The sequence below is a fragment of the Ananas comosus genome, linkage group 9, assembly GCF_001540865.1.
Source record: "Ananas comosus cultivar F153 linkage group 9, ASM154086v1, whole genome shotgun sequence".
Lineage (NCBI taxonomy): Eukaryota > Viridiplantae > Streptophyta > Magnoliopsida > Poales > Bromeliaceae > Ananas > Ananas comosus.
The window spans coordinates 2099828-2116907 of NC_033629.1; the positions used below are offsets into that span (position 1 = coordinate 2099828).

Sequence of the window (17080 nt, forward strand, 5' to 3'; positions counted from 1 at the left end):
TATATAGCGTGCAGAATAGGTTGTATTTAAAAACAAAGGCCTTTGTGTTGAAGAACCTTGAGATATTTTCCATTATTCATTTTCCAATTTTCAATATCAGAGTTTTGATGAGCTAGGATTAGCAACGGTGTCATATTTATCAAACTATATTTTTACTTACTCTTTTCACCTGATTCGGTCCTATTTCATTGATAATTCTTTTTTATTTAATTTTACGAATTTAGAGTTAAAAAAATGAATATTTAACTGATCAGATGTGTGTGTGTATGTGTGTGTGTTAACCACCAAATAATAATTAATCAAACAGATGAAATAATTGTTAACTATCACTACCATCACATTAGCATTTGTTTGTGCTGTTCCAAATCCTAGAATTCTAACTAATTATAATTAATTCTAATTAATCCATTGTTTGGTACCTTGAGTTTATGAGAACATTTGGCTGGGATTTCCAATAATAAATTAAAATGAGAGTTATTCAATTCCCATGATTTTAGTTCGGATTTAGTGAGAATTTATTCGCTAGCTAGTTATTAGATATTATCAATAATTTTAATTATAGTCTAGTATTTTCCTTACTATATATGTAGCTGAGAATAGAATGAAAAAAGTTAATCACATTGAAATGAATTCTCATGTGAAAAAGAATTCCTTCGAACTCCGGTTTAACCCAAACAACAAAATTAATTCTAAATAAATTCAACTGAATTCTTCGCATCTAAATTCCATTGAACTCTATTTCGGTTTGGGTAGATGAGATTAAACTCTCTAAAACTAAACTAGTTTGAAACTCGACAACTTGACAATGACTTGTTTCGCCATACTTTTCTGTCCATTTTCAGCTTCAATTATCCAGAATAGTTTGCAAGCAGAAAAGCCCTAGGCTTTTTGATATATCGGACGGCTGCTGCGATTTTGAGCCCCAAAAACAGAAGTTCCAATTTATAGTTGCTAATTTTGTTTGCAAAGAGGAAGTACTGGGGAGAAATTCAAATTATAGTACTCCTGTACCCCCACTATATCATGAAAAATTCTAAAATGCAACAGTCATACTAGTGGTGCCCCCAACCCAAGGACGGTGAGGGGGGGGGGGGGNGATCAAGATTAATAATTCTAATATTGAATTTAAAAATCCTATTCTTTATCAGGGATGAAGTCAGAAATTAAGATTCGGAAGGAGGGGGGCGGGCAAAAAAAAAAAAAAAAAAAAAAAAAAAAATCGACCTCAAATAGTAAGAAAAAGATTTTGTCAGGTTCACTGGTCATCATCTATTGCTAATAACAGCAGCGACAATATGCTCAAGAAAGAACAAGACTATAAAAACCAAAGGAAAAGGGCCCAGGGGTTCGGAAAAAGATTAGGACACAAGTTTTATTTAAAAAAAAAAATCAATTTAGCCCCCCCTAAAACTAAAATTTGTAATATTTTAATTTTTTCCTATAAAGGACATATATAATTTTTAAAAGTTGAGGGAGGTCGTGGCCACTGTGAGCCTCACTATGGCTTCGTCCCTGCCACAACCAATCACAAAGCTTTCCTGGAGTTCACCCATCCCATCATAATTTTTTAAAAAAATATTTTTATTACGCTTCTCTATCAAAGGGAAAGATGTGACTGGCTGGAGATAGATGATGTGTTGTAAGTGTTATACAGTAGACTGCAGGTATATGGATAATCCCACATGAAATAACTAGCAGTGGAGTATGAGGTGGCATAGACTATTGGGCCTCATCTGTATGCTCGAAGCTTCGGGTCCGATGGAGACGTTAGACATGTAACATACTAAACTCATGCAGGCCTTGGGCCAGGCTGGATCTTCTGAACAAAACGAGCCCATTGATTTAAAATACACCTACTAAGAAACTGAATCTCCAATAAGCCTAGTTTCAGAGTCACTATCTGTTTATATATAATCAGTAAAAAACTGTGATTCTGATGCAGTGGAATAAGCTAAGAATGAGTGAGAATTCAAGTAAAAACCCAGTGAGCTAGAAATTATGATTTCCCAAAATGGACCAACACAGACAAATTATGCAATCATATTCTCTTATGTATTAACAAACCATTCTTTCAGCTTAAACAGTTGCGGGTAAGAGATCAATCACAGTTTGCATACACGATCAAATCGACTGAGCATGGAAGCATTTGAAAGGCTCCCGAATCTCACAATGGAGCTAGTGAAAATATGTTTGTCCGATACAATTAATGGTGGATGACGAACACTACTCACTAGCAAGACGATACTGAAATTCCAATGCAAAGAACCGTGATTAGAAATTCGAAAAGCTCGTTACAGTTCTCTTTTCCCAACAAGCGGCATTTGTGCGGAGTCACGCAGACAAGATTACAATGAAGAAGACATTGTTCTATGGTACATCATAAAGAGTAAAAGCACACCAGCAAAACAAAAGCGCCCGTCCCGTCACGCCCGCTACTATAAATTTTAACTAATAATACATTCCAGAGCTACAAAAATAGTTGTAACACAAAGCCTCGAGACAACAATTAGAGACAGAGCAGCTTACATCTCAGTCCCATTTATAGCTGTATTTGCCTTGGTCAAACACAACATAAGAGCGTCGCTTCAGTGTTACAGCGAAAGCTTTATCTCAAGTGCGCTGGCGGTATCGATATGAATCACGGTTGCAACCTCTGTCCCAGAGGTAAACCTCATTACATCTCATCCACTAAGATGCTCTTTTCATCAGAAGATTCGGCACGATTATGTGGTAAAAAGAGAAAAATATATCTCCTTCAAATATATAACCATAAGAAGAATATCAAGAATTCTCCAGCAAAGCCGTGTAGTTCGCGACATAAACAACTACTTTTTCCGCAGCTTATTCCGATTAATTTTAACAATCCGCCTGCCGGATTTGTCACCGCCCCCACTTCCCAAAGAAAAGCTGCTACCTCCTTGAAACTCTAAATTACCACCAGGTTGGAAGGGAGAAGGGTTTTGAGGAAGAGAATTCTGTTGGTTGCCACCAAATTGGAAAATGGGAGCTCCACCTGACGGGATTGGTGAAGCACTGAAAACCGGAGCGGCAGGTGCACCAGTAGGCTGCCCGAATGTTGGGACCATAGAGACTGCGGCAGATGGGGCAGTAGTGTCGTCAGTCATGCTGTCTTCCACATTCATCTGATCATTGTTCCCGGGAGATCCTGAAAAGAATCCTGTAACTGGGCTTGGCGTACCGAATAAAGGTCGTGCAGGAGATGAGTTTGCTGTAGCACTTGCCGAGGTGAATGAGAAAGCTGGTCCAGTTTGCGTGTTGAATGCAAAGGGTGAAGTGCTTGGAGAAGAAGATGGTTGTCCAAATACGAAGGGGGAAGTGCTTGAAGAAGAAGCTGGCAGTCCAAATGGAAAGGATGAAGTGCTTGAAGAAGAAGCCGGCTGCCCAAAAGTAAACCCTGTGGATGCGGATGAAGTTGAACCAAAGGTGGTATTAAAAGTTGAAGGTGTTGATGGGGTCGAAGAAGAACTGAATAAAGTTGATGATACTGGGATAGAAGAAGAGGTGGAGGACGAGCTAGAAGGAGAAGAGCTAGAAGCAAAACAAAAGCCGGGGCCTGAACTGAAAGGTTTAGAAACCATGAAGGAAGAACCGGAGGGAGCAGCTGTAGTAGCTGAAAAAGAGAATCCAGAGCTCGCACTAGAAGGTTTGGAAGCAGTAGCTGTTGATCCAAATTGTGAATCTCCGAGACTAGTTTGGGAACTTCCAAATGTGAATGTCGGAGCTGACGAAGTGAAGGAACTGAAATGACTTGATGAGCTCTGAGACGGCTGTTGGGTAATGCTTCCAGATTGAGCTGGCTGAGTTCCTAAGTCTGCTCCAGCTTTGTTGCCGAAATTTAAACCAGCTTGAGAACTGCTCTGGCTTGGTGCGCTTTGGGACAGCTGCTGGGTACTGCTTCCAGTTTGAGTTGATTGAGTTCCAAAGGCTGCTCCAGCTATGCTGCCAAAAGTAAAACCTGTTTGAGAACTGCTAGTTGCGACTGATGAACTCAAGCCAGCAGATTGAGCCGAAGTACTGAACCCAACAATGCTGTTTCCTGTGGCGGTAAACGGCAACGATGGAGCAGAAGAAGATTGAGCAACACTCGAGCTCGAAAACAGATTAGATGGTTTTGAATCACTCAAACTCCCTGTACTTGAAAATGCGGAAGTTGTTGCTAGGGGCGAGGAACTAATCGATGAGCTTGATAAAGCAGATGAAGTGACCGGTTCTGGCAAACTGCTGTTTGAAACTACAGGAGTTGCACCCACAGTGGTGACGTTAGCTGTGTCACTGAATTTTTCTGATGGTTGAGCTGATATTTGGGAACCAATTGAGATAGCAGACCCAAAACCAAATGAGGGGGCGGTGGGAAATACTGGAGCTGCAGATGAGGAAAATAGGTTGCTGGAGGTAGCTGAGCTGGTGGAGAAAACTGAAGCGACGGGCCCCTCTGAAGGAGCAGCAGCTGGGGCAGCAGGAAACAAGAATTTCGGTGCAGATGAATGCAACAAGCCATTGCTCAAGCTTGGAGAGGAGAAAGGTGAGGGTGCAGCCGACGAAGCAGCAGTTTCAGGTACATTCAATGACTCACTTGCTTTCCGCTTCACATCACCTTTCTCTGTCTTCAAATTGTCAAATATAGAGGTCTCGGTGACACTGCTGAATAACAATAAGAAAATTACATAATTTAGTAACTCAGTAACAGGAAAATAGTGCACTTACTAACAGTCAGATAATAATGCAATGCGCAATGTGTAAAATCACAAACAGTAAGTGGCCCAAAATGATGACTACGGCACCAGATTTAAAAATTTGAGATGCAAAAATGCTTTCCCTAAAATTGAAGAAGAAATATTTCAATGGTCACAGTAGACAATCAGAAGAGATAGCCTTCAGTGAAAGATCCAGAGCTTTTGGAAATAGGCATTGTTAAATGTAATAAAAGATCCAAGGGAGAGATTATGACACAGAGAAAGCCATCTTCTTTATTTCTAATACAAAAAGATTTCATCAAAAGGCCAATTCTTTGTTTTCGCTGCAAATGAGAAGAACAATTCCAATATATAGTCACTGAAATTTACTATAAAAATTGCAGCTATAACAATTAAAAACTGTCTCCGAAGAAGAGTAGCATAAAATTCTCAAGAGGTCTCCATTAATTAAAACAATGCAAAACCAAAATTTTGCTACAACTATGAGCCAATATATACTGTAATAAACTAACAGTTGTCGCCCTGACCTTGTACCAACTTCTACACCAGCACTTGTAGATGTGGATGGCAATGCAGGTGTCGGGGATTTCTTCAACCCAAAAGAGAAAATGGGAGCAGCTTTTTGTTCCTTCTCTCTAGCTGATATCTCGGGTGATGGTGCTGCCATAGTTGGTGTAGGAGGTTGCTCTAAATGATTAGTAGGAGCAGGCAAAACAGAGAATGTAAAACTAGTGCTGTTATTGACGATCCCACGGCCTGCTGGAGCCTTCTTCTCAGCCTCACTGGACGAAACAAAATCAGAGGAAAGTGTGCTTTTGGCTGCAGAAATCAGAGGCCTCTCTGTACCGGCTGCTTCAAAATTCAAAAACTTCTGGTCTGATGTTTTCGACTCAACTTTCTGTTCTAATGTCTTTGACTCAGTTTTGTCCACTACATTGTTCACCGGAGCCTCCACAGCATTACCACTATCATCATCAATCTCAGACGAGTCCTTTAAAGCAAAAATGGAGAATATCATTATTATGTACAAAAATAAAATCATTAAAAATGTGGATGAGTTGTTTTACAAGACTATAAAGCAAAAACATAGCTTGGAGGCTTTCTATATACAGACTGGGAAAATCCAAAGTTTCTGAAAGTTACAATTTAAAAAAATGCTTAAGAGAGGCATTTTATAGGGTTATATATGTACCCCCCAGCTCACTCCATAGCTGGGAGGTTTTCTATGTACAGACCAGAAAAATCCGAAGTCTCTGGAAGTTACAATTTAAAAAATGCTCGAGACAGGCATTTTATAGGGTTATATATGTCCCTCCCCTCCCCCTCCCTCCCCCCCTCTATATATATATGAGTCCAACTATGGTGCTTTTAAAAACACCAAACACTTGATGCTCGTAAGTTTCCCGCCGTTAGATCTACCCATTTGACCAATTCCACTCCTTAGATCATGCTATTCCACCAACCACCCACTCAACCCTGGAGGACCACTATTATCCTAACCCTCCAAATCTTCATCCAACGGCCAAAAATTTATAAGCACCAACAACTTGGTACTCTTAAAAGCATAAGAGCTAAATTCTATATATATATATATATATATAGAGAGAGAGAGAGAGAGAGAGAGAGAGAGAGAGTCCGGGCACGGTACCTTTAAAAGCATCAAGTACTTGGTGCTTTTAAGTTTTCCGCCGTTAGATATACCCTTTGACTATTCCCACCCATTAGATCATACTATTCAACCAACCACCCACTCAACCCTAGGAGACCACTATCATCTTAATTGCACATCCCTTAATTCAAGGGCCGAAAACCTACAAGCACCAACGAATTGGTACTTTTAAAAGCATAGGAGTTCAATTCTATATATATATATATATATATATATATATATATATATACACACACACACACAAGCCATAAGAGTGTAATGCCTACTTACCTCAGAAATAACCATTTGAAAGCCCGGCTTTCCCCTTGTAGAAACGGCAGCAGAATGTGAAATCTCACCAACATTAGATGTCGCATTCCGGACAAATGTGAAAGCAGGAGCACTACCAACTTGAGAAGTTGATTTAATTCCCAATAGAGGGCCATTTAAAAGATCATCTTCTTTAAGCCTCTCTTGTTTTCCAGAAAGAGGAGAGCCACCAGTGGCATCCATATCCCAACTGCTACGAAGGTTTAATTTAGAAGTTGATTCAACTTTTGCAACCTTTATTTCACTTGATTTCTCTTTCGGCGAAGGTGCTAATTTGTCAAGCTCCTTCAGTATTTTCATGGCCATTGTAGCTGACTGGGGTGGTATAGGAGGAATACCGTCATCAAGTATTCTATTATCCTTATCTTCTTTATTCTCAAAGTCTGTGGTATAATCCAATTTAGACACGCCAGAAGGCTTTTCTATGGTCCCAGAACCATTAATAACTTCATTCTCAAGTGTGCCTGAGCTACTAGGAAGAAGATTGCCATGATGAATTGTACGAGAATCTTTTGATGGAGACATCATATTTGATTTCTGACGAATTCTGCGTATAGGACCAACAGATCCGATTTCATCATCCAAAACAGAACTTCTTCGCTTCAAAACCTGCAAGAGGAAATAAAAGCCACAACGTTTAAAATTAACTTGAATGACGATAACCAAAAAAAAAAAAAGAAAAGAAATTGAGTAAACGAATATTCTGCCAATCGCACAAAATGATTGGATAAACAGAATAGTGGATGAAGAATGAGTTACCTGTGTGCCGGCTGAATACATACTCTTTGTTGGCGTCTGATGAGATGATGAGGGGAGAGCATACACATCGTTAGAAGAACTGGCACCCTATATTACAACACAACAACATCAAAGCATTCAGTCCAAACCTATCTCTTTTTTTTTTCTGAAAAACAGATTTAATAGGCAGGAAGGTTCCATAAAACAACATACTAGACATATGAACTGGCAGGAGGAAATACAGCTTACAGAAAACATGTTTGCATATATATTTTTGCAAACTAGAGAATCGCATAAAAATGCCTGTAAAGTAGGTAGTTGCAACGGCGCCCTAAAAACCTTTTTACTGGCATTCATGCAACTATCTGGGCTATATATTTAAAAAAACATTTTTGAAAAAAATACCCCAGCAGGGGCACGTGTGCACACATGGAAGGCACAAATACCAACTTTGCAGGGGTATTTATGACAATTTGTGTATATACATAAGGGAGCCCTATGGCCGCACCTAACCAAATCTGCTGCATAAGGATGAATTTTATTAAAGTCATCCAGTCAGATTAAGCAGTTAAATACCTTAAAATATGGAGAACGGGACATTCTGTAAATTGCTGATCTCCTATGAAGTCTTGGAGTGATATATCCATTCTCATTTAGTCCTGGTAGTGCGGGAGCACGCAAAGTTGATCTTGGAGCAACTGATGCTAGAGGTGTCTTTGTTCCATATACTGCGTTACTAGATGTTGCTTTATCCTCCAACAAGACATGACTCCGCATGCTAAAATTAGAAGGGGATCCTTTTGAAGACCTGGAAACCATATATGCTTTTGCAAGTTCTGCGGGCGAAGCAGATTCCTCCTTGGGAATCTGCAGTGTCATTAAGTACACTATTTGAGCATAGAAAAGAAAAGGATTTGGATGCTAACTTAAAAATTAACATCATATTGACAAAAAGGAAAGAATAGAAAGAAAAAGTATATATATTGACAAAAAAATTTGAATGCTAATCCTTCCCAATTGAAATCAGTATCACAACATCCCTATTGATAATCCATGTCTTTGGATGTGATCGCGACTATTTAAAATATCTAGAATCTAAAATCACAGCTTCAGGATGTCCTCTTTTACTTGAACATTGAAAGATAAAATAAATTGAATAAGCTTCCCAGCTAGAATGGCACTCTTCTATTAGATAATCAGATCTGTTTCTTTTCATCAAGATATTTACTTATCTAGCAAAATTTCTGTCAATCTTGATTTTTCTAACAGGATAATCAAACACCTTTAAAATTGTCAAATTTGTTTGAACCGAAGGTAGAGTATGAATTCTTATTTTCTACATATCTTACAGATCTGAAGTGGTCTAGATCATCTTAACCAGCAATGATTTCTATAAAAATGCCTCAATATCAAATATGCATTTTGACTAAGGGGCTGTCTTGTTTGGCATAAAACTACGGAAAACAGTTTTTCATGGAAAGAGGTTTTCAATGGAAAAATAATTTTACAGTCAATGATGTTTTGTTCGTTGGAAAAGAAAAAAAGTTTTCATACCATACTTGGTTTGCCAGAAAAGAAAATACAAACTTAAAAATAAATTGTACATTATACATTATAAAATATGGATTTTCTAAATAAATTGTTTATTATATATTATGAAAAATATGGTGTTTAGTTATTATAGGACATAAAAATATTACAATATATTATAATAATAAATAAAATAAATTTTAAAATAATATAATAGGATAAGAATACAATATTATATGAGAGAAAATTAATGTGTATTTTATATTATCTAATAATAAAATATTATAAGATTATACATATAATCTAAACCATATAGTTTATGCATGCAGTCCATGAGGTTACGCTTTTTTGAGTGAAAATGAAAACTGTCCATTTATGGGAAAACTGTAAAATTATATTTTCAAGCACCAAACGATTGGAAAATTATTTTTCAAGTTGAAACCTATTTTCGGCTCACTTTTATGACCAACTAAACACCCCAATAGAGGGACGGAAGTCCAAACCATTAAACTTTATCCTAGATCTATGCATTCTAATATCTTTAGATAAGATTATAAACATGCAAGAGTTATGTAGATTTCAATAGAAGAAACTGCATTAAAACCAAAATGGACATTCAACAGATAAGTAGAGTAACTACAACACAGCCACATACCAGCATCAACAAAGTATCACGATTTCAAAAATTTACAAAGTTTATAATATCTATGAAGTAACCAGAATTTTGAATACAAAGATTTGTGATATCATATTAAAATTTGAAGATTAATCTACTTACAGTTCCACCGGCTGCAGGATTTAAGGCAACACCGTGTGATCGGAAGCTTCCTAATCCAAGTTCAATTTTGGAAACATTTAATTCCTCCTTTTTGTCATTATTGACTGCTAGCTTTGACGCATCTGGTTCAATAGTTCTCGAACGCAATAATTCTGTCAAATGGTCAAACTCAGCCCTGTACAAAGAAAATATGTCGTCAAGGTAAGTTATATCAATAGACAAGATAACCTACAAAATAAGATAGCCAAAGTTCATAAAAGGATAAATAAATGAGATCAGCTGTAAAACACAGAGAAAGAGTCCAATTCAATAAAAAGGCCATCAACAAAACATGCAATAGAAAAGCATCAGAAATACCCAAAAATACTTTCTACAAGCATTTGCATGGATGAAAAGGCATTAAGCACTAAGAAACAAATGATGGAAGTATATGCTAGCAGTAGCAAAAAGAAATAAGTGATGTAAAAACCTATTTCTTTTTTAAGTTATCAACATCCATTTGCAAGTATTCCTTACACTAGAACTGTTTTAAATCAGACAAAATATTATCACTTGAAATATTCAATTAAGGTGAATCAATAAAATCAGCTGAGAGAGGAGAATACAAAAGACTTGAACAGCATCCCTAACATTGTATGATTGCCAAATTTGTAATGATTGTCACAACCCAGAAAATCTGAGATTCATGGAACATACAAAACTTCTCTAGAAATCTCATCCCTTCTCTTCATTCTCTTAACTAAATGGCACGCTTCATGATATACTTACATTCACATAGGCAATATCAGATATAGTAAAATAGGCCCTCTAATAATAAAGCAGTATAAACCTATACATATTGCTTTTAACGTCTAAAAAGTTATTCAGAATAATATATTGCAGATACTTTCCTGGTGAATGTCTTCTGCTTCAATAATTTTTCAAGTTCAGACAAACTCTTGTCACCCGAGTTGTTTGTTAGGTTATTTCCCTCCCCAATTTGATTATCCAAAGTTTGCAGTGATGGATTCTGCATGTCACAAACAAAAAGAGGAGTCAGAGGAGAAACATTAAGCGGATATCTAATAAAAGATAGAGTGTCTGTAGCAGCGTAAATAGAGCATGCAATTACTGATTTCTAAATACCAAGAACAGAACATAAAGCTATAAACTAGGAAAGCAAAACAACTACAAGAAATAGAATGGATGCTAAATATATATTAGTAAGTACAACAGCCAGGAGAAATTGCACTAAACAAATCTGACCGTAGGCCTAGAGACTCTTCTAGGCCAAACAGAATGCTGATAACAAAACATGAGAAGCTAAGTGGCTACAAATAACCACTCAAGCCATTAATAGATTTCAATAGACCTACTAGCTTGAAAAGAAGCCAATCCAAAAAAAATTGTAGATAACCTCATTCAAAGCCTTTTCTCAACATTACATGTTGGCGTCTTTTAACCAAATACATCACTTTTAAGGATTATCGTGCTACTGAAATTCCTAATATATTATCAAGCATAAGATAAGCTATAACAAATGTAGATCAATTAATTCAGCACGATAACTAACAGCATATGCAAAGAATATAAAGTAGAAAATTAGATAAAAGGATCTATATCTAGCATAACATAAATTCAAACACAATAACCATAAAATGACTGCAAGGAATAGACTGCTCCTTACAACGGATGTAACTTCAGGAACCTCTTCTCTGGATTGAACATTTCCACCTGTATATGAAATGAAGCAGTCAAGATATGATTAACGGAAAAAAAATATAGATATTGCCTTGGCAGTAAAAAGCTAGATAGAAAATAGAACAAAGTTGTGGAATATACAGAACAAGAACAACAGCAAAGTAATCCTTTATCTTCATTGAACCCTATCCTGGTTAATGAAATGCATACCATTAATTATCCAGAAAAAATAGCATAACTATTTATCAAGTAGCGGAACATGTAAGCAAGATTCATTGAAAATTGAAAACTCTTCACTAAAACACTCTTCCAAAATATCGGCAGATTTGTCCTCCTCTATTTCATGACCAAATCTCATAAAGTTCGAGTGTTGCAAACTAAATTGATTGGCAACACATAGAACTTCGCTAGACAAAGATTTGAAGAACTATGAATATGGAAAATACGACATTGAAAAATAAGAATCTTGTAGCGAGCCGACCCACTAGCAATAATAATTCGTTGGATCCAAACCACTGGCTCAAAATGCATAAGCCCAGTTATTATTAGTATAGTCCCCGATCCTTATATACCCAATTATAATCATTTTCAATCCAATGTGGAACTATTGGGGAGTTATATACTCCCCCCCCATTGAGTCCCTGGCGTCCAATCACATACATATATAAGAATTACCAGACAATATGAGATTCTAGAGGTAGTTCTTCTTTATTCTTGATTCTTAAAGGGGAAAAATAAAAAACAAGAAGGGGGAAGAAAAAGTGAAATGGGAGATGAGAACCAGTTTTCATAGCCTGGTCTCAGACAGCACACTAAATTGCATGACCAATTCAGTGGGAAATGCAACCAGAGAAATGAGATAATATCACGCCACATCATTAACAAATATTGCAGTCATGCCTACTGCCATAAAGTTACGAGTTAAAACTGATGTTAACTTCTCTCCCTGTAAAAACATAAGTCCATCTGGAAAATAAACCAGGAAAAGGTTCGAATCCCGAACTTCCTACTAGTTAGAGGTTGATAAATTTTATCAACAAAAGCGTTGGAAAAATATTCGGTCCATATTAGAACCAGAACTTGCTCAACAGGATAAAAATTGCAATATTCTGCCCTAATCTGTCGATTGTGTTAATGAATGTCAAACAGTTAGAATGCAGATAAAGATCATACATTTGAACATCCTGTTGATCAACAAACTGTATGTAGTTCACAGCAACAAGCTTAAAATGCATACAAGCAACATTAACTTACATCATAATGGTAGGATATTGGTAAAGAAGTTAGTCGATAATAATCAATTTCAATTAGGTATTTTTCCTCAAGTTCTAACCGATTGAATACACCAGGGAATGAGAAATCGTTTACCAACTCTACATCGATGGAGTTTTATAGTGCAGCACAAAAGAAAACACAAAAACTCGATAGCTATCAACAAAAAATGAGCTTGCAAACTACCAACCCATTTCATAAAAAAGCGGGGAGGAAAAACTCGATAACTAGAATAGAGAAGCCCACAACCACAACCTAGTTCATAAGAAAGCGGGGAGGAAAAAACTGTAAGTTAGCCAAACAAGCCAAAAGGTACTCATTTGTTTGCCCCAAAGTTGGAATTTTTCAGGTGATTAGGAGATTAATTCTCAAATTCCGAAGCAAATAAGTAGCACTTCGAGCTAGCTAAGGAGCACATCAAATCCACTTCTAAGTATACACAATACAGGATATCTGAGGCTAGTTTAAACACCATTACTCAAAACATAACAAAGACGCACACCATCACAAAAACCCTAACGAGCCCCAAAACCCTAATCAGCCCCAAAAGGCGGAAGCGCCGGGAACTGCTTGCGGAAGACGGAGGAGAAGAGCTTCGAGGCGCTCCCGGCGATGAGGCGCGACGCGGGATCGACGAGCTTCGAGAGCCATCCACTCGTCCTCCCCGCCTCCGAAGCGCCCTTGACGCCGCGCGCCGCCGCAGCCGCCGCCGAAGGCCTATCGTACGGCGTCGCCGCCGCCGCGGCCCGAAGCGGGCGCCGCCGTATCTTCCCCCCGATCCCACCTCCCTCGTAGGACCCCGTCGCCATTGATGGAACCAACGAAGCAGAGAGAGAGAGAGAGAGAGAGAGAAGGGGGGAGGGGGATTTGAGAGGAGAGGGGGTGGGGGAAAGGAAAATAAAAGGTCGGGTTTTTAGGGTTCGCTCGCGACGATAGAGAGTTGAGGCGGCGGGTGTGGGGGGGGGAGGGATGGAGAGGAGGGGCTCGATGGGGCCCACCTTTGTCGCCGTCGTTTATTTTCCTTTGCCTCGCGTATATATCTACGTATTCAACTCTTTTTTTATAAATTCAAATTTGGTTAAATTAAATTTTAGGTCCTCGCACTACATATATTCGAATTTTACTTTATTTTAATTTTTTACTTACAATTTTTTTAGATCATTGTAAATAAATTTTACTGTATTATTTAGTTTACTGAATAATGACGTTTGGCATATAAAATTGTGTTATAATTAATAATATAATAATAATAAAATGTTACATTGCTATCACATTTAGCCAACTAAATGTAAACTACGATAACCTAAAAACTTCGAGCCAAAAAAATAATAATAATTTAAATTTTAAGAAAATTAAATTGTCACTCGTCTTATAGTTTAAAGATCAAAATTGTAATTTAGCCTTTAAATTTATGGTTTGGTTTCGCGAGTGTAGAAAAAAAATTAAAACGAAAATATGTAGATATTTTCTTCTTTATTTTTTAATTAGAGTGCAGAAATTATATTATAATTAAATTATTATGACTTTGATGGTATAAATTTTTACTATACGTAACACAATCTCGCGAAAGGCTAATATTTTCTAATTGGTAGAATTATAAAGTGCAAGTATACTCAACATTAATTAAAATTAAAAGGGAAAACTTCAAAAATTCCCCTGTGGTTTTCTATTTTTTCATTTAGTATCATGTGGTTTAAAATGTATCAAGTTAGTACCTTGTGGTTTCGCACTTTCTTATTTTAATACCCTGTGGTTTAAAGTGTATCAAGTTAGTACCCTGTGGTTTTATTTTTGTATCAAATTAGTACCCTGTGGTTTTATTTTTATATCAAGTTAGTACTTTGTGGTTTTTAAATCACAGAATACTAAAGTGAGAAAGTGCGAAACCAGAGGATACTAACTTAATACACTTTAAACTTCAGGTTACTAAAGTGAGAAAGTACAAAACCATAGGGTACTAACTTGATACACTTTAAATCACAGGTTACTCAAGTGAGAAAAAGTGAAATCACAATTGGGATATTGGAAGTTTTTTTTAAAATTAAATTAATTGATACGACATTTGAAGGGCGAGATAGGACAAACTTAAAAGATTAGAATTAATTAAAACATTGTGCATGAAGTTGACATCAGATCAAGCTTTAAGGATTAACTAAATAAATGAATTATTACAACTACACCTATAATATGGTCAGCCTCACTTTTCCTTTTGGTACTATATATATATATATATATATATATAGAGTCCGGCTATTATGCTATTAATAGCACGAAGCACTTGGTACTACCAAGTTTTCTGCCGTTAGATCTATCCTTTTGATCATTTTCACTCGTTAGATTATACTATTCAACCAACCACACACTCAACCCTAGGGGGCCCATATCATCCTAACCACCCATCGCTTAATCCAATGGCCAAAAATTTGGTAGCACCAATAACTTGGTGCTATTAATAGCATAGTAGCCTAGTTCTATATATATATATATATATATATATATATAGAGTGAGGTTACTATGCTATCGGAAGCACGGAGCGTTCCGTGCTTCCAGCTCGTTGATATATATATATATATAGAACTAGGCTACTATGCTATCGGAAGAACGGAGCGTTCCGTGCTTCCAGCTCGTTTTCAATATTGCGACTTTCGAATCGTCAATCGGCTCCGTTAAACTTGATCTAGAGTATTTGAAGTACCTAAAAAATGAATTTTATGATTTTACGATATCATTTGCCTAGTGAACGAAGTGGCTCAAAATCAACGGCTGAAAATAAAAATCTTACAAAATGTAAAAATATGACATTAAAATTTTAAATCAAATATACTGATCTTGTTTTATATAGTATAAAGAATTTTCTATCAAAATTTCACGTGATTTGGATATTTTTACACCGTTAAACTTGCAAACGGCTCACTACGGCCATTGAAATTTGTTGATTTTGAGCTCATTCGATCACTAGGCAAATGATATCGAAAAATAATAAAATTTATTTTCTAGGTACTCTAAATACTCAAGATCAAGTTTAACGAAGCCGATCGACGATTCAAAAGTCGCAACATCGAAAACGAGCTAGAAGCACGGAAGGCTCCGTGCTTCCGATAGCATAGTTGCCTCTCTCTCTCTCTCTCTCTCTCTCTCTCTCTCTCTCTCTCTATATATATATATATATATATATATAGGATAAATTTTAATTTTGTTCAATTATGATTTAACTTATTTTGACTCATCAATATGTCATTTCAAAAGTTAAATTAATTATTTTATTTTATTTTACCAAAAAAAATATGCAGCCAAATAAAATATTAAAGTAAATATTGTAAAAAAATTATAGAATGATATTATATTTGATGATAGATTCTTATAGTAAAATAAAAATAAAATAATAAAGTAGTTAAAGTGTAACTTTTTAAATTATTGAATAGTTAAAAAAAAAAAGGTAAAATATATAATCATTAAGTATAAACTTTTGAACCTCAGAATAATAAAATAAAAATATACTAAATTATAATAAAAAAATATTTTTTTTTTTTACTATGGCTAAATTTTGCTTGAAATAATTTGATATTTTATTCACTAAATTGAGGCGACGAGCCACGACACTTGTGGGGTGGTCTACACTATCATTTTTTCATCGAATAAACTCATGTAAAAGCGCACAAAATTGATAAAATAATAATAAAAATAGTGCGATGGATAAATTGAATTGTTTCATCAGAGTTTTTATATATTAATTTTTTTGTTTAATTTGATGATATGGATCGAAAGAAATTATACAAAACCAATCTCGCGAAACCTTATAAAATTATGAAAAATCTAATGAAAAGTAAGGCCAATTTGCATAAAAAATCCACTTATTTTGGGCTTTTGCAAAACCGGGCCATCTTTTTCGTTTTGCAGATTCGGTCCACTTTTTCAGCAAACGGACCAAAATACCCTTTTTACTTTTTCTCTTTCCTCTTTCTCTTTCCTCTTCGTTTCTCTCGTTCTTTTTTTTTCTCGCCGGCAGAGCGGAGGCGGAAACGGTCCGTCTCGCCTCTCACCCTCATTCTCTAGCCCTCGCCCTCGCCCTCGCCCTCGCCCTTGCCCTCGTCCACGCACCCCCCACCTTCCTCGCCTCCAACCCCGCTAAGGCCGCGCCACGACTTTTTTTTTTTTTCTTTTTTCTTTCTTTTTTCCGACCTTCTCCACGCGTCTCGCGACGACGATGGCTCTCTCGCATTCTCGTCGCTTCACCGCCTTCTCATCTCTCCCTCTGCCCTCATATCTCTGGGCCGGTCCGCAGATGCATTTTCGCCGCGCCCGAGTTCGACACCGGTAGAGGTCACTGCGGCGCTACAGGCCGAGCGGGGGTCCTTATCGGTGTCGTCAGCCGGCAACCGTGGCTGTTG

The 17080-nt window shown here is 36.8% G+C and overlaps 1 protein-coding gene across 1 annotated transcript; it reads right to left on the minus strand.

The window, feature by feature from the left end:
* On the minus strand, positions 2092 to 13545 carry LOC109715389 (nuclear pore complex protein NUP1-like). Its single transcript, XM_020240365.1, has 10 exons — positions 13234 to 13545; positions 12567 to 12642; positions 11406 to 11452; positions 10630 to 10748; positions 9740 to 9914; positions 8008 to 8298; positions 7453 to 7539; positions 6655 to 7302; positions 5243 to 5706; positions 2092 to 4662 (listed from the first exon to the last, which is right to left on the minus strand). Exons 1-10 carry the CDS (start codon positions 13498 to 13500, stop codon positions 2826 to 2828), a joined length of 4011 nt encoding a protein of 1336 aa, XP_020095954.1. The 5' UTR covers positions 13501 to 13545; the 3' UTR covers positions 2092 to 2825.